Source organism: Mytilus edulis, chromosome 6, assembly GCF_963676685.1.
Source record: "Mytilus edulis chromosome 6, xbMytEdul2.2, whole genome shotgun sequence".
NCBI classification, from domain to species: domain Eukaryota; kingdom Metazoa; phylum Mollusca; class Bivalvia; order Mytilida; family Mytilidae; genus Mytilus; species Mytilus edulis.
The window spans coordinates 85,207,620-85,225,120 of record NC_092349.1 but is presented as its reverse complement, the minus strand read 5'-3'; the positions used below and the strand labels follow the sequence as shown (position 1 = coordinate 85,225,120).

The window sequence follows — 17,501 nt, the reverse complement described above, 5'->3', positions numbered from 1 at the left end:
TTTGTCGTTTCTGTTATTTTATAGAATAGACTGTTGATTTTCCCGTTTGAATGGTTTTACTCTAGCCTTTTTGAGCCCCGTTATAGCTTGCTGTTCAGTGTGAGCCAAGCCTCTGTGTTGAAGACCGTACTTTGACCTGGAATGGTTTACTTTTATAAATTGTGACTTGGATGGAGAGTTGCTTCATTTGCACTCATACTACATATTCTTATATCTAGAAAATTTAATTGTCTTGATTTCCAAATTTGAGAAATCTCTATTGCTTACTTGGCATAAATTCTGAAGATGTGACACTTTAATATTTAAATAAATAAAACAAGAATGTGTCAATTGTACATGGATGCCCCACTCGCACTAACATTTTATATGTTCAGTGGAACTAACAATTGGGGTTAAAACTCTAATTTAGCATTAAAATTAGAAAGATCATATCATAGGGAACATGTGTACTAAGTTTAAAGTTGATTGGACCTCAACTTCATCAAAAACTACCTAGATCCAAAAACTTTAAGCTGACGAAAGGACAGAAGAACGAACGGACACACAGATCAGAAAACATAATGCCGCTCTTTTTCTGTGGATTCATTTATTTTTATAGATTGTTGAAAACTTGCATATTTGTGGATATTTGATTTTGGGGATTTGCCAATTTCTGTATATAAAGCCAATTGAAAATATGAATTTGTGGTTCACCTGTTCCCATGAAACCCACGAAAATTGGTATCAAACAAATAATAATGAATCCACACTATCCTAGATGGGGCATAAAAATTGACTGAATGTACCAGATACATGAGGTATACCACTGAATGTACCAGATACATGAGGTATACCACTGAATGTACCAGATACACGAGGTATACCACTGAATGTACTAGATACATGAGATATACCACTAAATGTACCAGATACATGAGGTATACCACTGAATGTACCAGATACATGAGGTATACCACTGAATGTACCAGATACATGAGGTATACCACTAAATGTACCAGATACATGAGGTATACCACTGAATGTACCAGATACATGAGGTATACCACTGAATGTACCAGATACATGAGGTATACCACTAAATGTACCAGATACATGAGGTATACCACTGAATGTACCAGATACATGAGGTATACCACTGAATGTACCAGATACATGAGGTATACCACTGAATGTACCAGATACATGAGGTATACCACTAAATGTACCAGATACATGAGGTATACCACTGAATGTACCAGATACATGAGGTATACCAAAATATATTAGTTCATGTAATGATAGGTTAATTTTTGATATTATTGTATGCATAGAATTCTAATCATAAAAGTAACTAAACATTTCTTTGAAAGGTAATTTAAAAAGTGTTTAATCATCCCATCTTATTGTTCTTGGTGGTCTTGTGGTAATATGTGAGCCTCTAGAAAGGCAGGTCATGGGGTTTTAATAGATTGCCAAACCAAAGACTTTAATATTTATTTTTGTTGGTTCTCTGCTAAGCATTTGACATTTTTGGTGACATAGTCAGACTTATGCCTGGGTTCCTGTGACCTGATACCTTGTGAACTGGCATGTTAAAAATCTGTCTCAGCGTTTTGGTTTTAAAGTACATTTGTACATGCACTGCTTTAATATGTTATTGTACTGATTTGTACACAATAAACACTGCTAAACAAATAAGCCTGTTACAGAGGTGAATACAGATAGATCAAAAACATGTTTTGCACATCATAAATATTTTTTATTTTTTAAATGACAATTATAAAGTGTGAAATAAATATTTTCAGTTATCCCATGTTACAGGTTACTCAATTTATAATTTGTGGAACTACCAGTACACTAATTGCAATAGTTTTTAATTCTATAGTTTCAGGAATTGTTGAATTAATGAACATATATGCATCATGCTACAGTTCACAATATAAATTCCCTAAAAATCTGAGTCATTAGTAAGAATCAAAGTTTAAAATACATATAATATACACATACTATAATATGTCTGTCGCTGTGATTATAATAATTTTACAATGAATACTGGAAATAGTGGGTGATTTACCCTGATATATATCCTTGTATATTCTATAGATATTAATTGACAGTCCTTTGTGCAAGTTTATGAAAAATAGCATAGTATTTAAACAGTAAATATAAACCAATTTATGTCTTTTTCTGTTTTCTTTTATGTCAATTATATAATTATTTATGTGTTCCTGTTTCATTTCATTGTAACATTCCATGCTATATATTTGCTTTGTCCTTTAAAGAAAATATAAAAATTTCAAAAAACTTGAACCACACACATTATCGGACAAATTTCATTGAATATATAGTAGTTTACAGAGTTATCTCCCTGTATTGTTATGTACCACCTTAACCCAAACTAAACTACAATGCATAAACTAGTCCTAAAAAAAGCTGTCACTTTTAAAATATTATTTCTCACAACTGATGTTTACTGTCTTTTTTTCATATTGTCTTGAACATACACAAAAACTATTACAAAAGGAACTCTAAATTATTTTTATGTCTGTATTGTTCACATGTGCTTTAATATTTAATGTAATTGTTTATACATATATATTTTATATTACTATGTTTTTTAGTCAATGAGACATAATAAGCATTCAATCATTCACATTGGCATAAACAGAACTCCACAGTAAAGATTCTTCAAAATAAAAATGCCTAGTTTTCTTGTAATTACAACCTTACCACATCATATAAGCTAAAATAAAGCTAAATATGTATTCTAGAAAAAAAGTTGCATAGGTGTTGGAAAGCATTTTTCTAACATCCACAACCCATTCAAAATATATATAAATATAGGCTGTACATTTGAACCATAAATTATGACTAAATTGACAATTTTGTGTGCCTTACAACTCTCCATACAATTTTCTGGAAACTTTCAGATCTGCTAAACATTTAATAATTCATTATGTGATAAAAACATGATTTTTTTCTAAGCATTCAACAATTACTGCAGAAAGACAATAGGGTAGCTTTATACAACAATATTCTTCCATTTATGTGAGAATAATTTTAAAGGGTTTTCCCATAAAAGTATACTTGGTTCAAATACAATTTAAACTTGACAGATTACATAATTAAAAGCCAAGCGGGGAGAGAAAAACAATGGTAGGCTATATACTAAAACCCTGGTGGTGGTTTTACCGACTTTTCTGAGAATCCTGGTGGTGGGCCTTTAACTTCAAATCCTGGTGGCCTACTAGTTCTTGTATCTGTTTTGGTAGTTGAGCTCCCTGTCATTTTGTCTACATTTTTATCACATCCTTGTTTATCTTGTCTGTCTGAACTCATTTTTGAATGATTAATACTGGTTCTATAATTTCTGTGAGGTACTGCTGTTTTTTCATCCCTATGTACATCTTTTCGTATATGCTTTGGTTTTTCTTCTTTTCTTAAAGCATGTGACTTAGCACCTTGTTCACAAGTAGTTTCACTTCTGTCAAAATTTGAAATATCTTTTTTAGCAGATTCAGTTGATTTTGAATCACTTGAAAACAACTTATCTGGTTCTTTAGTCTTTGCAGATTCAGATGACCTTGAATCACTTGAAGACAGTTTTTCTGGTTCTTTTCCCTCATATGTTTTTCTGTTATTTTCACTCCTGTGTTTTGGTTCATGACGTTTTCTGTCATCATAGTACCCTTGAGCTTTCCTATCATAGTTCTGCCCTTGCCCTCTCCTTTCATCTTGACCTTGCCTATCATAGTGTCTATTATCACGATAATCATCATAATATTTTCTGTTACCATAGTAATGATCTTGATCTCTCCATCTAGAATTATCATGATGATGTTCATCCCTGAAACGACCTTGACTTTTCATTTCTCCTCTATTAACCTCACCAGCATGCTTCCTATGACCTCTACCTCTATATCCATCATTCTTTATTTGACCACGAGTGACCTGTGATGAATCTTTAGTTTCTGTTTTTGATACTGGAAGTTTGGAACTGTTTGTAGGTGCTTTGTCCTTTTCAGAAACTTTTAAATCAGTAGAAGTCATTTTCTCCTGATTTGATTCTTTCATTGTTACAACTTTAATCACCCCACTACCTTTATAACTCGTTGAGTCACTCATTTCTCCATTTCCAGTTTTCTTCTCAGCTATTAACTCACTTTTACTTCTTTCTCCATTTTCTATTTTCTGCATGTCATTCACTTTAACCCCAATCCTTGGTGATCCTGAATCTTTGTTAGTTAATTTCTCTTCCACAGATCCATTTATTTCATCACTTTTATCTCCATGATTCTGCTTTTCACTTCTGTTATCCTTAAAATCCTTACTCTTAGTCGAAGAATCATTTCTAGGTGAGTTAGAGTTACTTCCCCTACCAAACCCTCTCCTATAGTTGTTACCAGATATTGGTCTTCTATCATAATCCCTTTTTGAATATTCTTGTTGTCTACCTGATGATGGTCTATAACCATAGCCTCTTCTTTGGTTTGGTCGATCAGAAGCAGAATGGTTCCTATCATATCGATCATCAAATTTACGACCACGAAAATGAGGCTCTCTGTCATATTTTCCCTGCCCGTGACCTGTTTTGGGAAATTTAGATGAGGCTGAAGTTCTTTTTTTTAAATCCTCTTTTTCTACATTTGGTTGCTTTGTTTGGTCATTTTCAGTATTATCGGTTATTACTTTTGAAACAATTATAGGAATTTCATTCTGAAAAAACAATAAAAAATAAAGATAAGTTACAAATCTGTTACTTCTTACATAGTCTACAGGAATTATTTTCCCATACATATGTTACTGCCAGCAAAGTTATCTAACATACATTTTGATGTACCCTATAGAAGTCTGAATGTTTGTTTTGTTTGTATTTGTTTGCCTAAATTATGACAGCACATGTTTTATTTCTTTGCCAGATTTTATTGATATTACACCATTGTTTTTGTTCTTAAATTCACAGTTGTGGCATGATTGTCAGATTTATTATAATTCTAATCAAAATAGTGCTAGGGGTTTCCTAAAACTTGCAACGAGGTGAAAAATTGTTTGTTCAGAGCTGAATGTCTGACGATGACTTTGAGATGAAGAACAACAATAAAAGATCTGTTCCTTTGCTTTTTGTGTATTTTGTTATGCATGTACTGATTATGTGTCATGGATGGATACCCAATATCTATTCTTTTCAATTAACAACATAATCCTAATGTAAAGATAAATCAAAATACCATTTTTCCTAGTCTGTTAGTATTACCTAACTGGCTAGAAATGTCTACTAGAAAGTTAGATTGATTTTAATGCATAGTAATGGACTAATGAAACAATTTTTTTTTAATTTTTTATTTTAATTGGGTAACATCTTGTCAAGTCAGGCTTTGATGTCATTTTATTACTTGTGTCTATGTTTTTTAGTTAACTTGTGGATAGGAATAAGCTCCTCAATCTTTAAGACAATATTCTTGTCTAAAGTTGCTTTATAAAATTTACATCAGAGCAAGTCATAACCATCATGTTTTTTTTCGTCTTTGTAAACTTACATCCGAGTCAGTAAGTAGATACTTGTTTTTCTCAGCCTCTACATCAATTATTCCTCCTTTATCTTTCTGTTTTAGGTACAGCTCCGCCATATTTTTCTGCCATACCCTCATGTCACACGATGGTTGGTAGAAAGTCTCATCTTTTTTCAATTTACTGAAATCATCTTGTAAAAATTCTGCATCATAGCTAAGTTCTTCTCTGCATACTGGACACTTGATCTTAAATAATAAGTGAAATATTTACAAATAAATTGGGAATGTGTCCTGATGATGCCCCTGCTTGCATATCATATAAAGTTATAAAGGGACATAACTGATGAACGATCAAGTTGACACTACCCAAATTTGTACTTGATCTGAGTTTTGTGGAAATAAGTTTTGTATATAAAGTTCATAACATTTGGTTGAGGCAAACTAAAGTTAGAGAACAGAAAATAAAAATTCAGCAATTTTTCCATTTATAAAGGGGCATAACTCTAGAAAAGTTATAGTGACGCTAACAAAATTCAAACTTGATCAGTGTTTTTTGGTACATGTAATAAGCATTGTGTATAAGTTTTATAATAATTGGTTGAGGCAAACTAAAGTAAGAGAACGGGATATAAAATTTTAGCAATTTTTTTCATTTATAAAGGGGCATAACTATAAAACTGTTAAAGTGATGCCACCAAAATTCAAAATATCCAGTAAACATTTCATAACATTTTATTGAGGCAAACTAAAGTTAGAATAAAGAAACTAATATTCAGCAACCTTTTTCATTTATAAACGGGCATAACTCTAAAATGGTTAAAGTGACGCCACCAAAATTCAACAAGGTCTGTGGTAATAAGCATTGTGTATAATTTGTATCAAATTTGGTCGGGGCAAACTAAAGTTAGAGAATGGAAATCAACTTAGGGATGTACATACTAACAGACAAGGGTAAAACTTAATGTCCCCTCCTCTACAGCGGTGGCATAAAAATGTTTAATTGAAAAATTTTAAAGAAACATCATACCATGATGGGCAATCGAATATGTAAGGGAAACAATAACACTTGGGTCATGTGATTTCCTTTTAAGAATGACCAGCCATTTCTGAGCAAAGCATTTTTTCCTAGACTGTTTTTCTAAATAAACCTTTTTTTATTGGCACTAGTCCAGTAAATATTTATTTTCAACTTGGTCAAGCATTCTTTCCTATACTTTGATTTTAATTTCTTACGATTGGTCATTTAGTGTAGCGATTACCTAATCTTAACAAGTATGGTAATGTCATTTTTAAGTACCTTTTTGTCATCTTCATTAATTTCTGTATGTTGTATACGAGATTTGTCCACCTGTTTTTGTACATCTAACTGATGTTTAATGTAACGTTGGAGACAGTTGTTGTGGAAATAATGATAACAATCAGTCTTGGTAAACATATCCTCCTCCGTAAAGTGTTCACAACAAATTGTACACGGACAGTGGGGAACATTCCCATCTGTTAAACTCTCCTTGGCAAGCTGAAATAAAAACCCAATATAAAACATTTGATATCCTTATCTATATAGATCAATAATGTTATTGATGATAAAATTATGGCTGTGTTCTAACATGTTTGTCTGATTTTATATGTATGCCGATTTTAAAATCTTTAAAGTGCTTCTGTTTAACTGTTTTGTTTGCTTTTTCCACCGACTATAAATAAATCTTATTTGATTTAAAGCTTAAGGATGAAATTTTAATACAGCAAGAAGAAAATTTAGATCAGAATAGAATTTTCATTGAACTTGTTCAACAATTTTCAATTAAGCTTTTCTGTGTTCAGAGCTTTAACATTAAAAGATACAATTTCTCAACACAAGACATGTTGCTTAACAGTGACCTAATTTTTCACTGGAAATGTGTGCTATGAGAAGAAACCCCAATCATTTTTACATTAAAATTCCAAATACATCTCCACATATTGTTACAATGTCAGACAGAAATCATAATTTATTTAATAATACAAGTCACTTTGACTGACTAGTTTAGATAAACCAATTTGAAGGTTGAGCTACCTCTCTTAGTTTCATTTTATAAGTAAACAAGAATGTGTCCATAGTACATGGATGCCCCACTCGCATAATCATTTTCTATGTTCAGTGGACCATGAAATTGGGGTCAAAAGTCTAATTTGGCAATTAAATTAGAAAGATCATATCATAGGGAACATGTGTACTAAGTTTGAAGTTGATTGGACTTCAACTTCATCAAAAACTACCTTGACCAAAAACTTTAACCTGAAACTTGCACTATTATATTCTATGTTCAGTGGACCCTGAAATTGGGGTCAAAAGTCTAATTTGGCAATTAAATTAGAAAAATCATATCATAGGGAACATGTTTACTAAGTTTGAAGTTGATTGGACTTCAACTTAATCAATCAAAGAGCTGAAAGCTCTGAGGAAAAATGACGCCACTGTCTCTAATATTGCGATATTTTTTATGCAAGTCTTGATTTTCACATACCGTAATTAGTTTAATAATGCAACATGTCTCGTAAGCATATAATTGATATTCGTATATGTGTGTGTGTGGAGTGAAGATGACAACTGATTTTTTTTAAAGACAAATGAATAGGTCAAGACTACCTGAATTGTACAAATAAATACCGTAGAAAGGCTTGTAAATTTCTAACTGGTATATAGTCCGAACCCCCTTCTCCCACAACATTTTAGTTAAATAATCTTTTTGTTACTGTTATCAAAGGTCTAATGAAAATCAGGTAATTTCAAAGAATTCTAGTCAAACCGGCACCTGGTTAAATTGGCACCTGGACAAATCGGCACCTTGTTAAATCGACACCTGATAGTGTCAACTCGTCACCCATGTTAAATATATATTTTTAACAGTATTTTAAGCAAAAAGAGTAAAAATAAGAAAGGGTTTGCCAGATTTTTTTTCAGTATTTAAGCAAAAAGAGTTAAATACCTAAAGAAGGGATTGTCCAAAAATATTAACTTTCACATTTTTGGGGGTTCATGTACATTTTGTATATATTTATTTTTCTCAACTAAATGTGTATTTTCAATCATATATATGAGGTATTGGATATTTTTTTATGCATTTTTTTAACCAGTTGAGCATTTTCCAGGATTGTTGGTTTAATGCTGTTTAAACTTTCCTGGAAAAAAACACCTTAAATTTGCTAATTATTTGGCATGAAAGTTTAATTTATTGAAAGGGACTCATAGTTTTCCATTTTATTTTTCTAATTTTCTCGCTTGGGTAAGCCGTAAGGGCTTCGTTGTGTACCTTTATACACAACAACATATTAACTATGTACTTGGTAAGAGTTATTAATTAATTGAATAGAAAATATTATTGGATGCCGAATAGACTTCAAATAGGTGCCGATTTGACTAGATGCCGATTTAACCAGGTGCCGACTTGACTTGTACATTTCAAATCCTCTGCGATCGTTTGCGGTATTTTCTTGAGAAAACCTGTTTTCCATCATCAAACAGAAGTAGAAACTGCTTGAAAATGATTCTAGAACGCTATTTGATTGTGCAAAATAAGTTTAATTCACTTAAAAAACAATTTTGAAACTTGCGATGTTTAGGTTAAACAGGAAGTTTAAAAAGCACGGGTAAAAGAAGAAATTAACCGGTGAGAGTTGAAATCCGTACATGACAGATATCACTATAATACGACTTTGAAAGTAAAACAGTTCCATCCTTTTGTAAAACAGTCTTTAATATACCTATCACATTAATGTTTGAAGGGTCTTAAGCTTATACAAACCATATAAGTTGGTATGAAACCCCAAAACGGAATGAATAATAACCGATTACGTTTTGTAGTTTACAAATTCTAAGCTGGTTTACGGTTGTCTTTTTTACTATGTTTGGATCGTTTCAATCTAGCAGATACCAGTTTATTTCAAATGCATTGAAAAAAACGAGAAATTTGTAATGAAAGGTTTTGTTTTTATATTTATCAGTTTTAATTTGATATTAAATAGAAATAACTTATTAATATGGATGAGTTAATAATTATTAGTTTGAAAAATGATGAGAGCGCCCTCTACAATATCAATATCAAAGAAGGCGGAACGTAAACAAACCACCTCGCCGCAAAATTGAACTTGTTCTCTTATTTCTTGCTTATTGTACTCTATAGTCCGCACACCCTCTGGAAGGTCCAATTTTGGAGAATAAAACCGCGGACTATACAAGTCTTTCTATGGACAGGTCAACATTTTTGTTGTAGATAAAATAAAGTATGTAAACTGGTTCCCGTCCGACTACAACACTTTGGTCGAGTGTAGCAGAATACAAGCAGATACCAGTTAGTTTGTAAAATAGTAAATATGAAACCGAGTGCGGTAGGCGGAGGCAATAATCGACTTCCTGTTGTTCTGGTCAATGGTATTGGAACAATGCCGCTGACGCGTCATTTTCCAAAAACTACCTTGACCAAAAACTTTAACCTGAACGAACAAACGGACGGATGGACGGAAGGACGGACGCACAGACCAGAAAACATAATGCCCCCTACTATCGTAGGTGGGGCATAATAAAAAGTCATATTTTCTTGAATTCCCTGGAATATATTGTTTTTTTTATAAAATGTTTTAAGTGTCTTTCTTTAATAGTAATCTATATGATTGAAAATGTCAGGTTCATAAGTAAACAATCCTACCCATATAACCTTACCTCAATCAGTTCATATAACATTTCTCCACCTACTCGCTCTAGGGCTAAGTTTTCTAGTTCTTCAAGTAAACTGGAAAAAATATTTTAACAATAAAGCATTTTATCATGTAATGAAAATTCAAACTCCTCTACATTTCTGCAATAAAGAAAAAATTCTTAAATGTTTCTTTGTTCAGTTCGATTCACGTTTTCATCTTATTCAACATGTATTTGCATTTATATATTGCACTCTGAACTTTCAATATTTCCATTTCTCAAAGTATAATAGCTTCTGTATATTTCTAACTTCCACTCACTATCAGATGCAGTTGTATGTAATATTTATGCTTTTTATTTAAGCCCATAAATACCTACATCATTTGAACTTTTTTATAAAGGCTTAAGAAATTTTGGGTGTACCATGCATGACTAATTCAATCGTTTATTCTATTCAAGGAATGACTGTTATATTTTTTTCTGTCTATGATGAAATAACATCAAAAATGTGGTGCACACTGAATAATGCGGGTAGCAGGTTATTTTGAAGTGTGCACCAAATTCTAAATTCAATTTTAAACCCTAGTAAACCATGAAAAAATGTTGATGACGTCACGGTCACATGACTAAATTATGTCCATGAGCTGATAAACAAAACGACGTCAGCCAATCAGAAGACGTGTTGCATCTAAAATTAAATTATATGTGTGTAACAAAAACATGTTCTTTTCAAAGTCTGTCGTCTATAAATTTGAATAAAACCTGAATATTTCCTTTCATACCTTTGAACCTCCTCTTCAGCAATACCTCTAGGATTAGTGATGACAATGTCTGGTACTTCATCAGGATACTATAAAGTATTAAAACAATAGCTGTATGTAAATTCACTTAAGGGTGTATTGCTAGATTTATTTCACTTGACTGGGCAGAGTTTAAGAAGTTGGCTCATTTAAGACCAGTCCATCTATAGCCAGGAGTTTTGGGATAAGCTCATCAATGAAGGGTCCAGTTATTCGTCCCAAATCATACATTCAGTACATTTGTATATGCATTTGGTGACACTGAATAGTGATTAGAATTCAATTAGTATAATAACGGCAATCATCCTTATCACACATATCTCCAAATAGACCGTCCTTATGCAAATTAAAACATAAGCTCCGCCCGATCAGTTGAAACAACATTGGTAATACTTAGGTGAGGTTTTGTAATTTGTGTCAAATGTTTAGACTCCTTGGGGTTTTTCCATATAATGCAAGGTAAAATATTTTGCCCCATAACACCCATTTATTTTTTCATTTAAGTCTTAATAGCTAATGAAAGGTCATTTACCAAAATTTTAGAAGATTCTTAATTTTCTTTCTTTTGTTTTGAGACCCAAATAATACCAATGCAAATATAAGGTAAAAGTCTGAGTCAGTCTTTTCCCGCCATAGTTTAAATCTCAAATATCTCGAAAAGGAGGTCCATGACCTATCAATATTTTTAGCATATTTTTTTTATCCTTAATGAATGCTCTACCGGCTTATAGTATCAATTTCAAATTCTTAATTTATTAATTTTTACCTAACCTCACCTAGGTACATTCTTAATTCAAAGAACTGTACAAGATATTTATGGTTCCAAACAAAATTTTATTTCATGGACATTCATGAATTAATGTGCTGGTCAGTCACTTGTGAATATTTTTCTTTTTTCGAATTTTTTCATCAGATATTCTTTTATTACATGGACAATGTGCTTTTTAATAAAAATTAAAATTGAAACCCTGAGAAACTTAATATTTTTTTACGTATTTTTATGTCTTGACAATACTTGTTGTATGACATCAGAGGAATGAAATAACTAAGTTTATTTCACATAAGAAATTAATCTTTTTTATTTTACTGGGAAATCACGGTAATTCATTGCAACCAATGAAATAATATTTGTTTTGACCAAATGAACTAACTGTATGAAGTCATTCTGTTCAGCTGTACTTGAGAAAAGTGTGAAAAAGATTAAAGTTCATTCAACATTTTATTTTAAATTCAATTTATTGGCAAAGTAGGTATATGACCATGATGACAGATCCATAAAGTGCTCACACATTACAAATCATAACTAGCAAGCTGCTGACTAAATATGAAAGTCATTCAGTACATTGTATCTGCTGAGAAAAGTGTGATGTAAACATTTGTTAGATGAACAGATAAACGCATGGAAAAGGTGTATACAATATAGCCCTTACTGTAGAAACGGGGGTATAATATAGCCCTCACTGTAGAAAAGGTGTATACAATATAGCCCACCCTGTAGAAATGGGGTATAATATAGCCCTCACTGTAGAAATGGGGTATAATATAGCCCTCACTGTAGAAATGGGGGTATAATATAGCCCTCACTGTAGAAATGGGGTATAATATAGCCCTCACTGTAGAAATGGGGTATAATATAGACCTCACTGTAGAAATGGGGTATAATATAGCCCTCACTGTAGAAATGGGGTATAATATAGACCTCACTGTAGAAATGGGGTATAATATAGACCTCACAGTAGAAATGGGGTATAATATAGCCCTCACTGTAGAAATGGGGTATAATATAACCCTCACTGTTGAAATGGGGTTACAATATAGCCCTCATTGTAGAAATGGGGGTACAATATAGCCCTCACTGTAGAAATGGGGGTACAATATAGCCCTCACTGTAGAAATGGAGTATAATGTAGCCCTCACTGTAGAAATGGGGTATAATATAGACCTCACTGTAGAAATGGGGTATAATATAGCCCTCACTGTAGAAATGGGGTATAATATAGACCTCACTGTAGAAATGGGGTATAATATAGACCTCACTGTAGAAATGGGGTATAATATAGACCTCACTGTAGAAATGGGGTATAATATAGACCTCACTGTAGAAATGGGGTATAATATAGCCCTCACTGTAGAAATGGGGTATAATATAGACCTCACTGTAGAAATGGGGTATAATATAGCCCTCACTGTAGAAATGGGGTATAATATGGGGTATAATATAGCCCTCACTGTAGAAATGGGGGTACAATATAGCCCTCACTGTAGAAATGGGTGTACAATATAGCCCTCACTGTAGAAATGGGGGTACAATATCTTACTGTTGAAATGGGGGTATAATATAACCCTCACTGTAGAAATGGGGGTACAATATAGCCCTCACTGTAGAAATGGGGGTATAATATCTTACTGTAGAAATGGGGGTACAATATAGCCCTCACTGTAGAAATGGGGGTATAATATCTTACTGTAGAAATGGGGGTACAATATAGCCCTCACTGTAGAAATGGGGGTATAATATCTTACTGTAGAAATGGGGGTACAATATAGCCCTCACTGTAGAAATGGGGGTATAATATAGCCCTCACTGTAGAAAAGGTGTATACAATATAGCCCTCACTGTAGAAATGGGGTATAATATCTATAAATACATTTCTAACCTGTTGAGGTAGGTTCAATGTCAAGGTCATACAAACATATCTTTTATCTAGTTCATCTCCTGTTGCTGGGTGTAACTGTAACTGTATGCTGACTGGTGAATCTCTGTAAATGTACAATAATGTTTCATGGTTATTGTCCTAGAAATAAAGAAATTTCATTAAGAAATTTAACTTTATAAATATCACTTTTTATAGACTTTTATATATATTTATTCAGCTGGTTATGGAATTATTTCCCAGACTTAAGTTACTCTTACTACAGATTTTACCCTTTTAACAACCTCTACATACTGTGCAAACATCATTAATTCCTGCAGAGATGATTCCTTGACTAACAAATAAAATTCACTTTAATCATGTTATGATATTGTAATTATTGTATTTATTTATGTTGGCCTGATTTGTGTTATGTGGCCTGATAGTTGTTTACAGAAAAATCTTAGAACTGTGCAGTTTAGAAATCACTGGAACAATTACAGAATGATTGGAACTTTCCAGAATGATCCTAATAAAAGATGCGTTATATAAACTTCTACATTTTACTAGAAACTTCTGTTGTAACTTTCTAGGATGTTCCATGATAGACTGTTCTAGAATCTTCCATGACAATTATATATATATACAGACACTAAAGTTAAAAACACACACTCTTGGATTTGGACTTAGACATCGATAGACATTAATATTCATAGCATTTGGATTGACACTTTTATTCTACAAACAACGTCATACTGGATTGTGACCTTAGTAGTGAACGTAATATTCAGATTGGATTCCGAAAGATATCCGGATACAGATAAAGATAAAAGATTGGACTCATATTTTGACAGTTAAGTTGACAGTAATATTTGTGTAATACTTCTTGTAAACTTTTGTATAATAAATATTGTTAAATTTTATTATTGATTTGTGTCTTTTGTTGGCTACAATTTAAAGGCGATTTCTGGCCGTAACAATCAGTTAATATTGACTATAAGCTTAAGTCATCTTGTGAATGTTCGCTTAAATATACATGATATAGCTTACTGTTCATCCTTGTTAACTTTGATATCATCAAGATATATCGACTCCAAAACTTCAAGTTCTTCCATATTAATCAAGTCTGAAAACAAATATAAAAACTTATAACATATGTATCTAAATATACATAATGTAAATGTTCAAGAGGTAAACCCTCATTTAATAAGACCCAATATTATCAGTGATGATACATAAAAAGACCCTCAAATCTGCACATATATAATAGTCATTTTAGGCATGAAAAATGTTTCAATGAGTGTTTTTCAGTTATATTCATGCACAATTACTACTGAGACTGCAATATTTGGGAAAATAGTTGTCTATTTGGGAATAATTTTAAGCCATTTTTTTTTCAAATTGGGATTCTTCTCCAAGGGAAAAATAGCCTTTATTCTCCACTAATTTAAGGCAAACAATATCACTGCCATATAATTATTTAAATCTTTGAGAGTGATTTCTTTTTCTTTCACCAAACTCCAAATGGCGGACTATGTAATAGATAGGGTAAATAACCCACACGATAGCGACTAAAAGCGTGAAGAACTCATGGTTTTGACAAATTTTTGGGTTTTTCTTTGCATGAATTGGGTTTTAGAACTCTGCAATGGGCAATTGCATTGGTTTTCAATTATTTTGATTGCGTGATCACGCAAATACGCAGTTTATCTGGAGCTCTGCATTTGGAAATACATTTAATGCTCATTCCAACTTTTACCTGTTCGCTCAACATGTGTTGGAAATGACGATGCATATATTTTTGACACATGATGATGGAAGTTACATTCATGACAGATTCCTCTAAAAACCTTATCCAGGAACTGCCGTATAGAGATGAAGTATAGCCTTGGCCACTACAAGTGACGTCCTGGAAGGAATCGACACAAACTCCCTCTCGCATGTAAATATAGTTTAGATTATTTTTATAATCCTGAAGATGGCATTTTTCAATATTCATTTTTATGCATACATCATTTACAGTAAGGCGTCAAAGTAGACTTTTCAAATATCATTCCAATAAGTTGTATGATAATTAATTTTAGGCAGCCTTAAGGTTTATCATAACAAATGGACAAATATGGCCGCATTTTCACCTCAAAAACTACTCTGTGTACAGACTTACTTACCTGTGCTGTTTGGAAAGTTTTAATGCCTAGCATCCACTAGATATATAAAAGTTAAATGCATTTTGTGTTTAAGAAAGATAAAATCTTGGCTTTTTTTTTCCTTTCTGCAGAAGGTGCAAAAATTACTTTGATACTCAGTCCACTCACTGACTCAGATAAACTCTTTAACTCACCTATACATGTAGTTGTGAAGATACCTCTTGTCCATGTCAATTAAGGACAATCAAAACAATACAAACAGGTTTTTTACCTGATTGAGCATCTCATACATGTAGTTGTACCACAACTTAGATAGTTTTCACACCTTTTGCATGAAGGAAAAAAATACCTATCAAAATCCAAAAGAGATTTTATCTTTCTGAAACACAAAATGCATTTAACTTTATTATATCTAGTGGATGCCAGGCATTAAAACTTTTCCAACTTCACAGGTCTGTACTCAGAGTATATTTGTCCGTTTGTTATGATGAATCTTAATTTCATTTGGACCACAGGAAAAAACAAGGCTATCATACGTTGATAGTGGGTCTTCCAATGGATAGAAACAAGTGCCTGTGATTTGGACAGATTAAATGAAGATGAAAATGGATATCAATTCACAGCACAATTTTTTTATGTCAAGGTAATATGGGGACGAAGTCCCCAATAACAGTAGAAAATTCAATAAAAAAAAAAAATTTGGGAAAATTTCCCGAATTTTTCATTGTACTGTAACCGGAGAGCACGAATTTCATTACAAAATTGCTTGTCTCCACCGGGACTCAAACCCGGTACCTCTGTGTTACAAGGCAGCGCGCTAACCGACTGAGCTAAAGAAGTACTTCCTTAGCTCAACCGCTTACGGCTGACTAAGTGTCTACTAAGTTTTTCTAAGGGAAGCAATCCCGCCACACTTCCGCCACCTCAAGAGTCATTATACTCTATAATGATGATATTTTCATCTTTTTTTATATTTTTTATATTTTAACCTGGCTAGGTAATTCTTCTAACCGTGGGTTATTATTGTTGGGCGCCGATGTAACCGGAGAGCACGACTTTCATTACAAAATTGCTTGTCTCCACCAGGACTCGAACCCGGTACCTCTGTGTTACAAGGCAGTGCACTAACCGACTGAGCTAAAGAAGTACTTCCTTAGCTCAACCACTTACGGCTGACTAAGTGTCTACTAAGTTTTTCTAAGGGAAGCAATCCCGCCACAGTACTAATGAACTCAAAATCGTTCAATTTTTTTATGTCATGTTTTGAAATCCCGGACATGCGCAGAAATGTACAATGTACTTTCTTCTTCCGGTCTCGTTTGTATGAAACTTTGAGTAAAATATATATTTATCAGTCTAGTATAAAATAGGAAGGAACGCGCAATACCAATTTCATTTTTAATAATTCCTTGATATGAAAAAATGTTACCTGATGATAGCGTTTCTTTGTTTACATTGCATATGACGTCATAATTTAAATAAAGTCACAACTAAAATCCCTAACAACAGAACCAAAATCGGAAACGTTACGGTATTTCCGTTTCTTTTTTTTGAACAAATATTTAAGTTACAAAAAAATAATTCATACAGACTTCGTCCCCATTTACAGGTAATGTCTGCCTCATATTAATCTGAAACTTACTAGTTTTCAACTTGTATCTTATATGCGTGGGGATTGACATTTGTGAACCATCAAGCTGTCAAATGTTACGCAATACCAATACACATTGACAGGTCAAAATTTAGATCAAGTAAGGGAT

The 17,501-nt window shown here is 32.7% G+C and overlaps 2 protein-coding genes across 2 annotated transcripts; both read right to left on the bottom strand.

The window, feature by feature from the left end:
* Positions 1–753: 753 nt before the first annotated feature.
* On the bottom strand, positions 754–1,308 carry LOC139526700 (putative uncharacterized protein FLJ45035). Its single transcript, XM_071321861.1, has one exon. The coding sequence runs from the start codon at positions 1,306–1,308 to the stop codon at positions 754–756; it is 555 nt and encodes a 184-aa protein (XP_071177962.1).
* A 1,269-nt stretch (positions 1,309–2,577) lies between these two features.
* LOC139528749 (E3 ubiquitin-protein ligase RNF25-like) lies at positions 2,578–17,501 on the bottom strand. Its single transcript, XM_071324923.1, has 8 exons — positions 17,384–17,501; positions 14,645–14,720; positions 13,619–13,721; positions 10,944–11,011; positions 10,186–10,255; positions 6,787–7,005; positions 5,517–5,735; positions 2,578–4,695 (listed from the first exon to the last, which is right to left on the bottom strand). The coding sequence occupies exons 1-8, from the start codon at positions 17,421–17,423 to the stop codon at positions 3,148–3,150; spliced, it is 2,343 nt and encodes a 780-aa protein (XP_071181024.1). The 5' UTR covers positions 17,424–17,501; the 3' UTR covers positions 2,578–3,147.

What these genes read in the sequence shown, in the direction of transcription:
- LOC139526700 (XM_071321861.1), bottom strand. Translation starts at nt 1,308, where the DNA reads ATGCATACAATAATATCAAAAATTAACCTATCATTACATGAACTAATA.
- LOC139528749 (XM_071324923.1), bottom strand. Translation starts at nt 17,423, where the DNA reads ATGTCAATCCCCACGCATATAAGATACAAGTTGAAAACTA. An exon ending in AAGATACAAGTTGAAAACTA is followed by an intron (nt 14,721 to 17,383) that starts GTAAGTTTCAGA and finishes ATTTGTTTTCAG; the next exon opens with ACTTGATTAATATGGAAGAA. An exon ending in ATCTACTTACTGACTCGGAT is followed by an intron (nt 4,696 to 5,516) that starts GTAAGTTTACAA and finishes TTGTTTTTTCAG; the next exon opens with AATGAAATTCCTATAATTGT.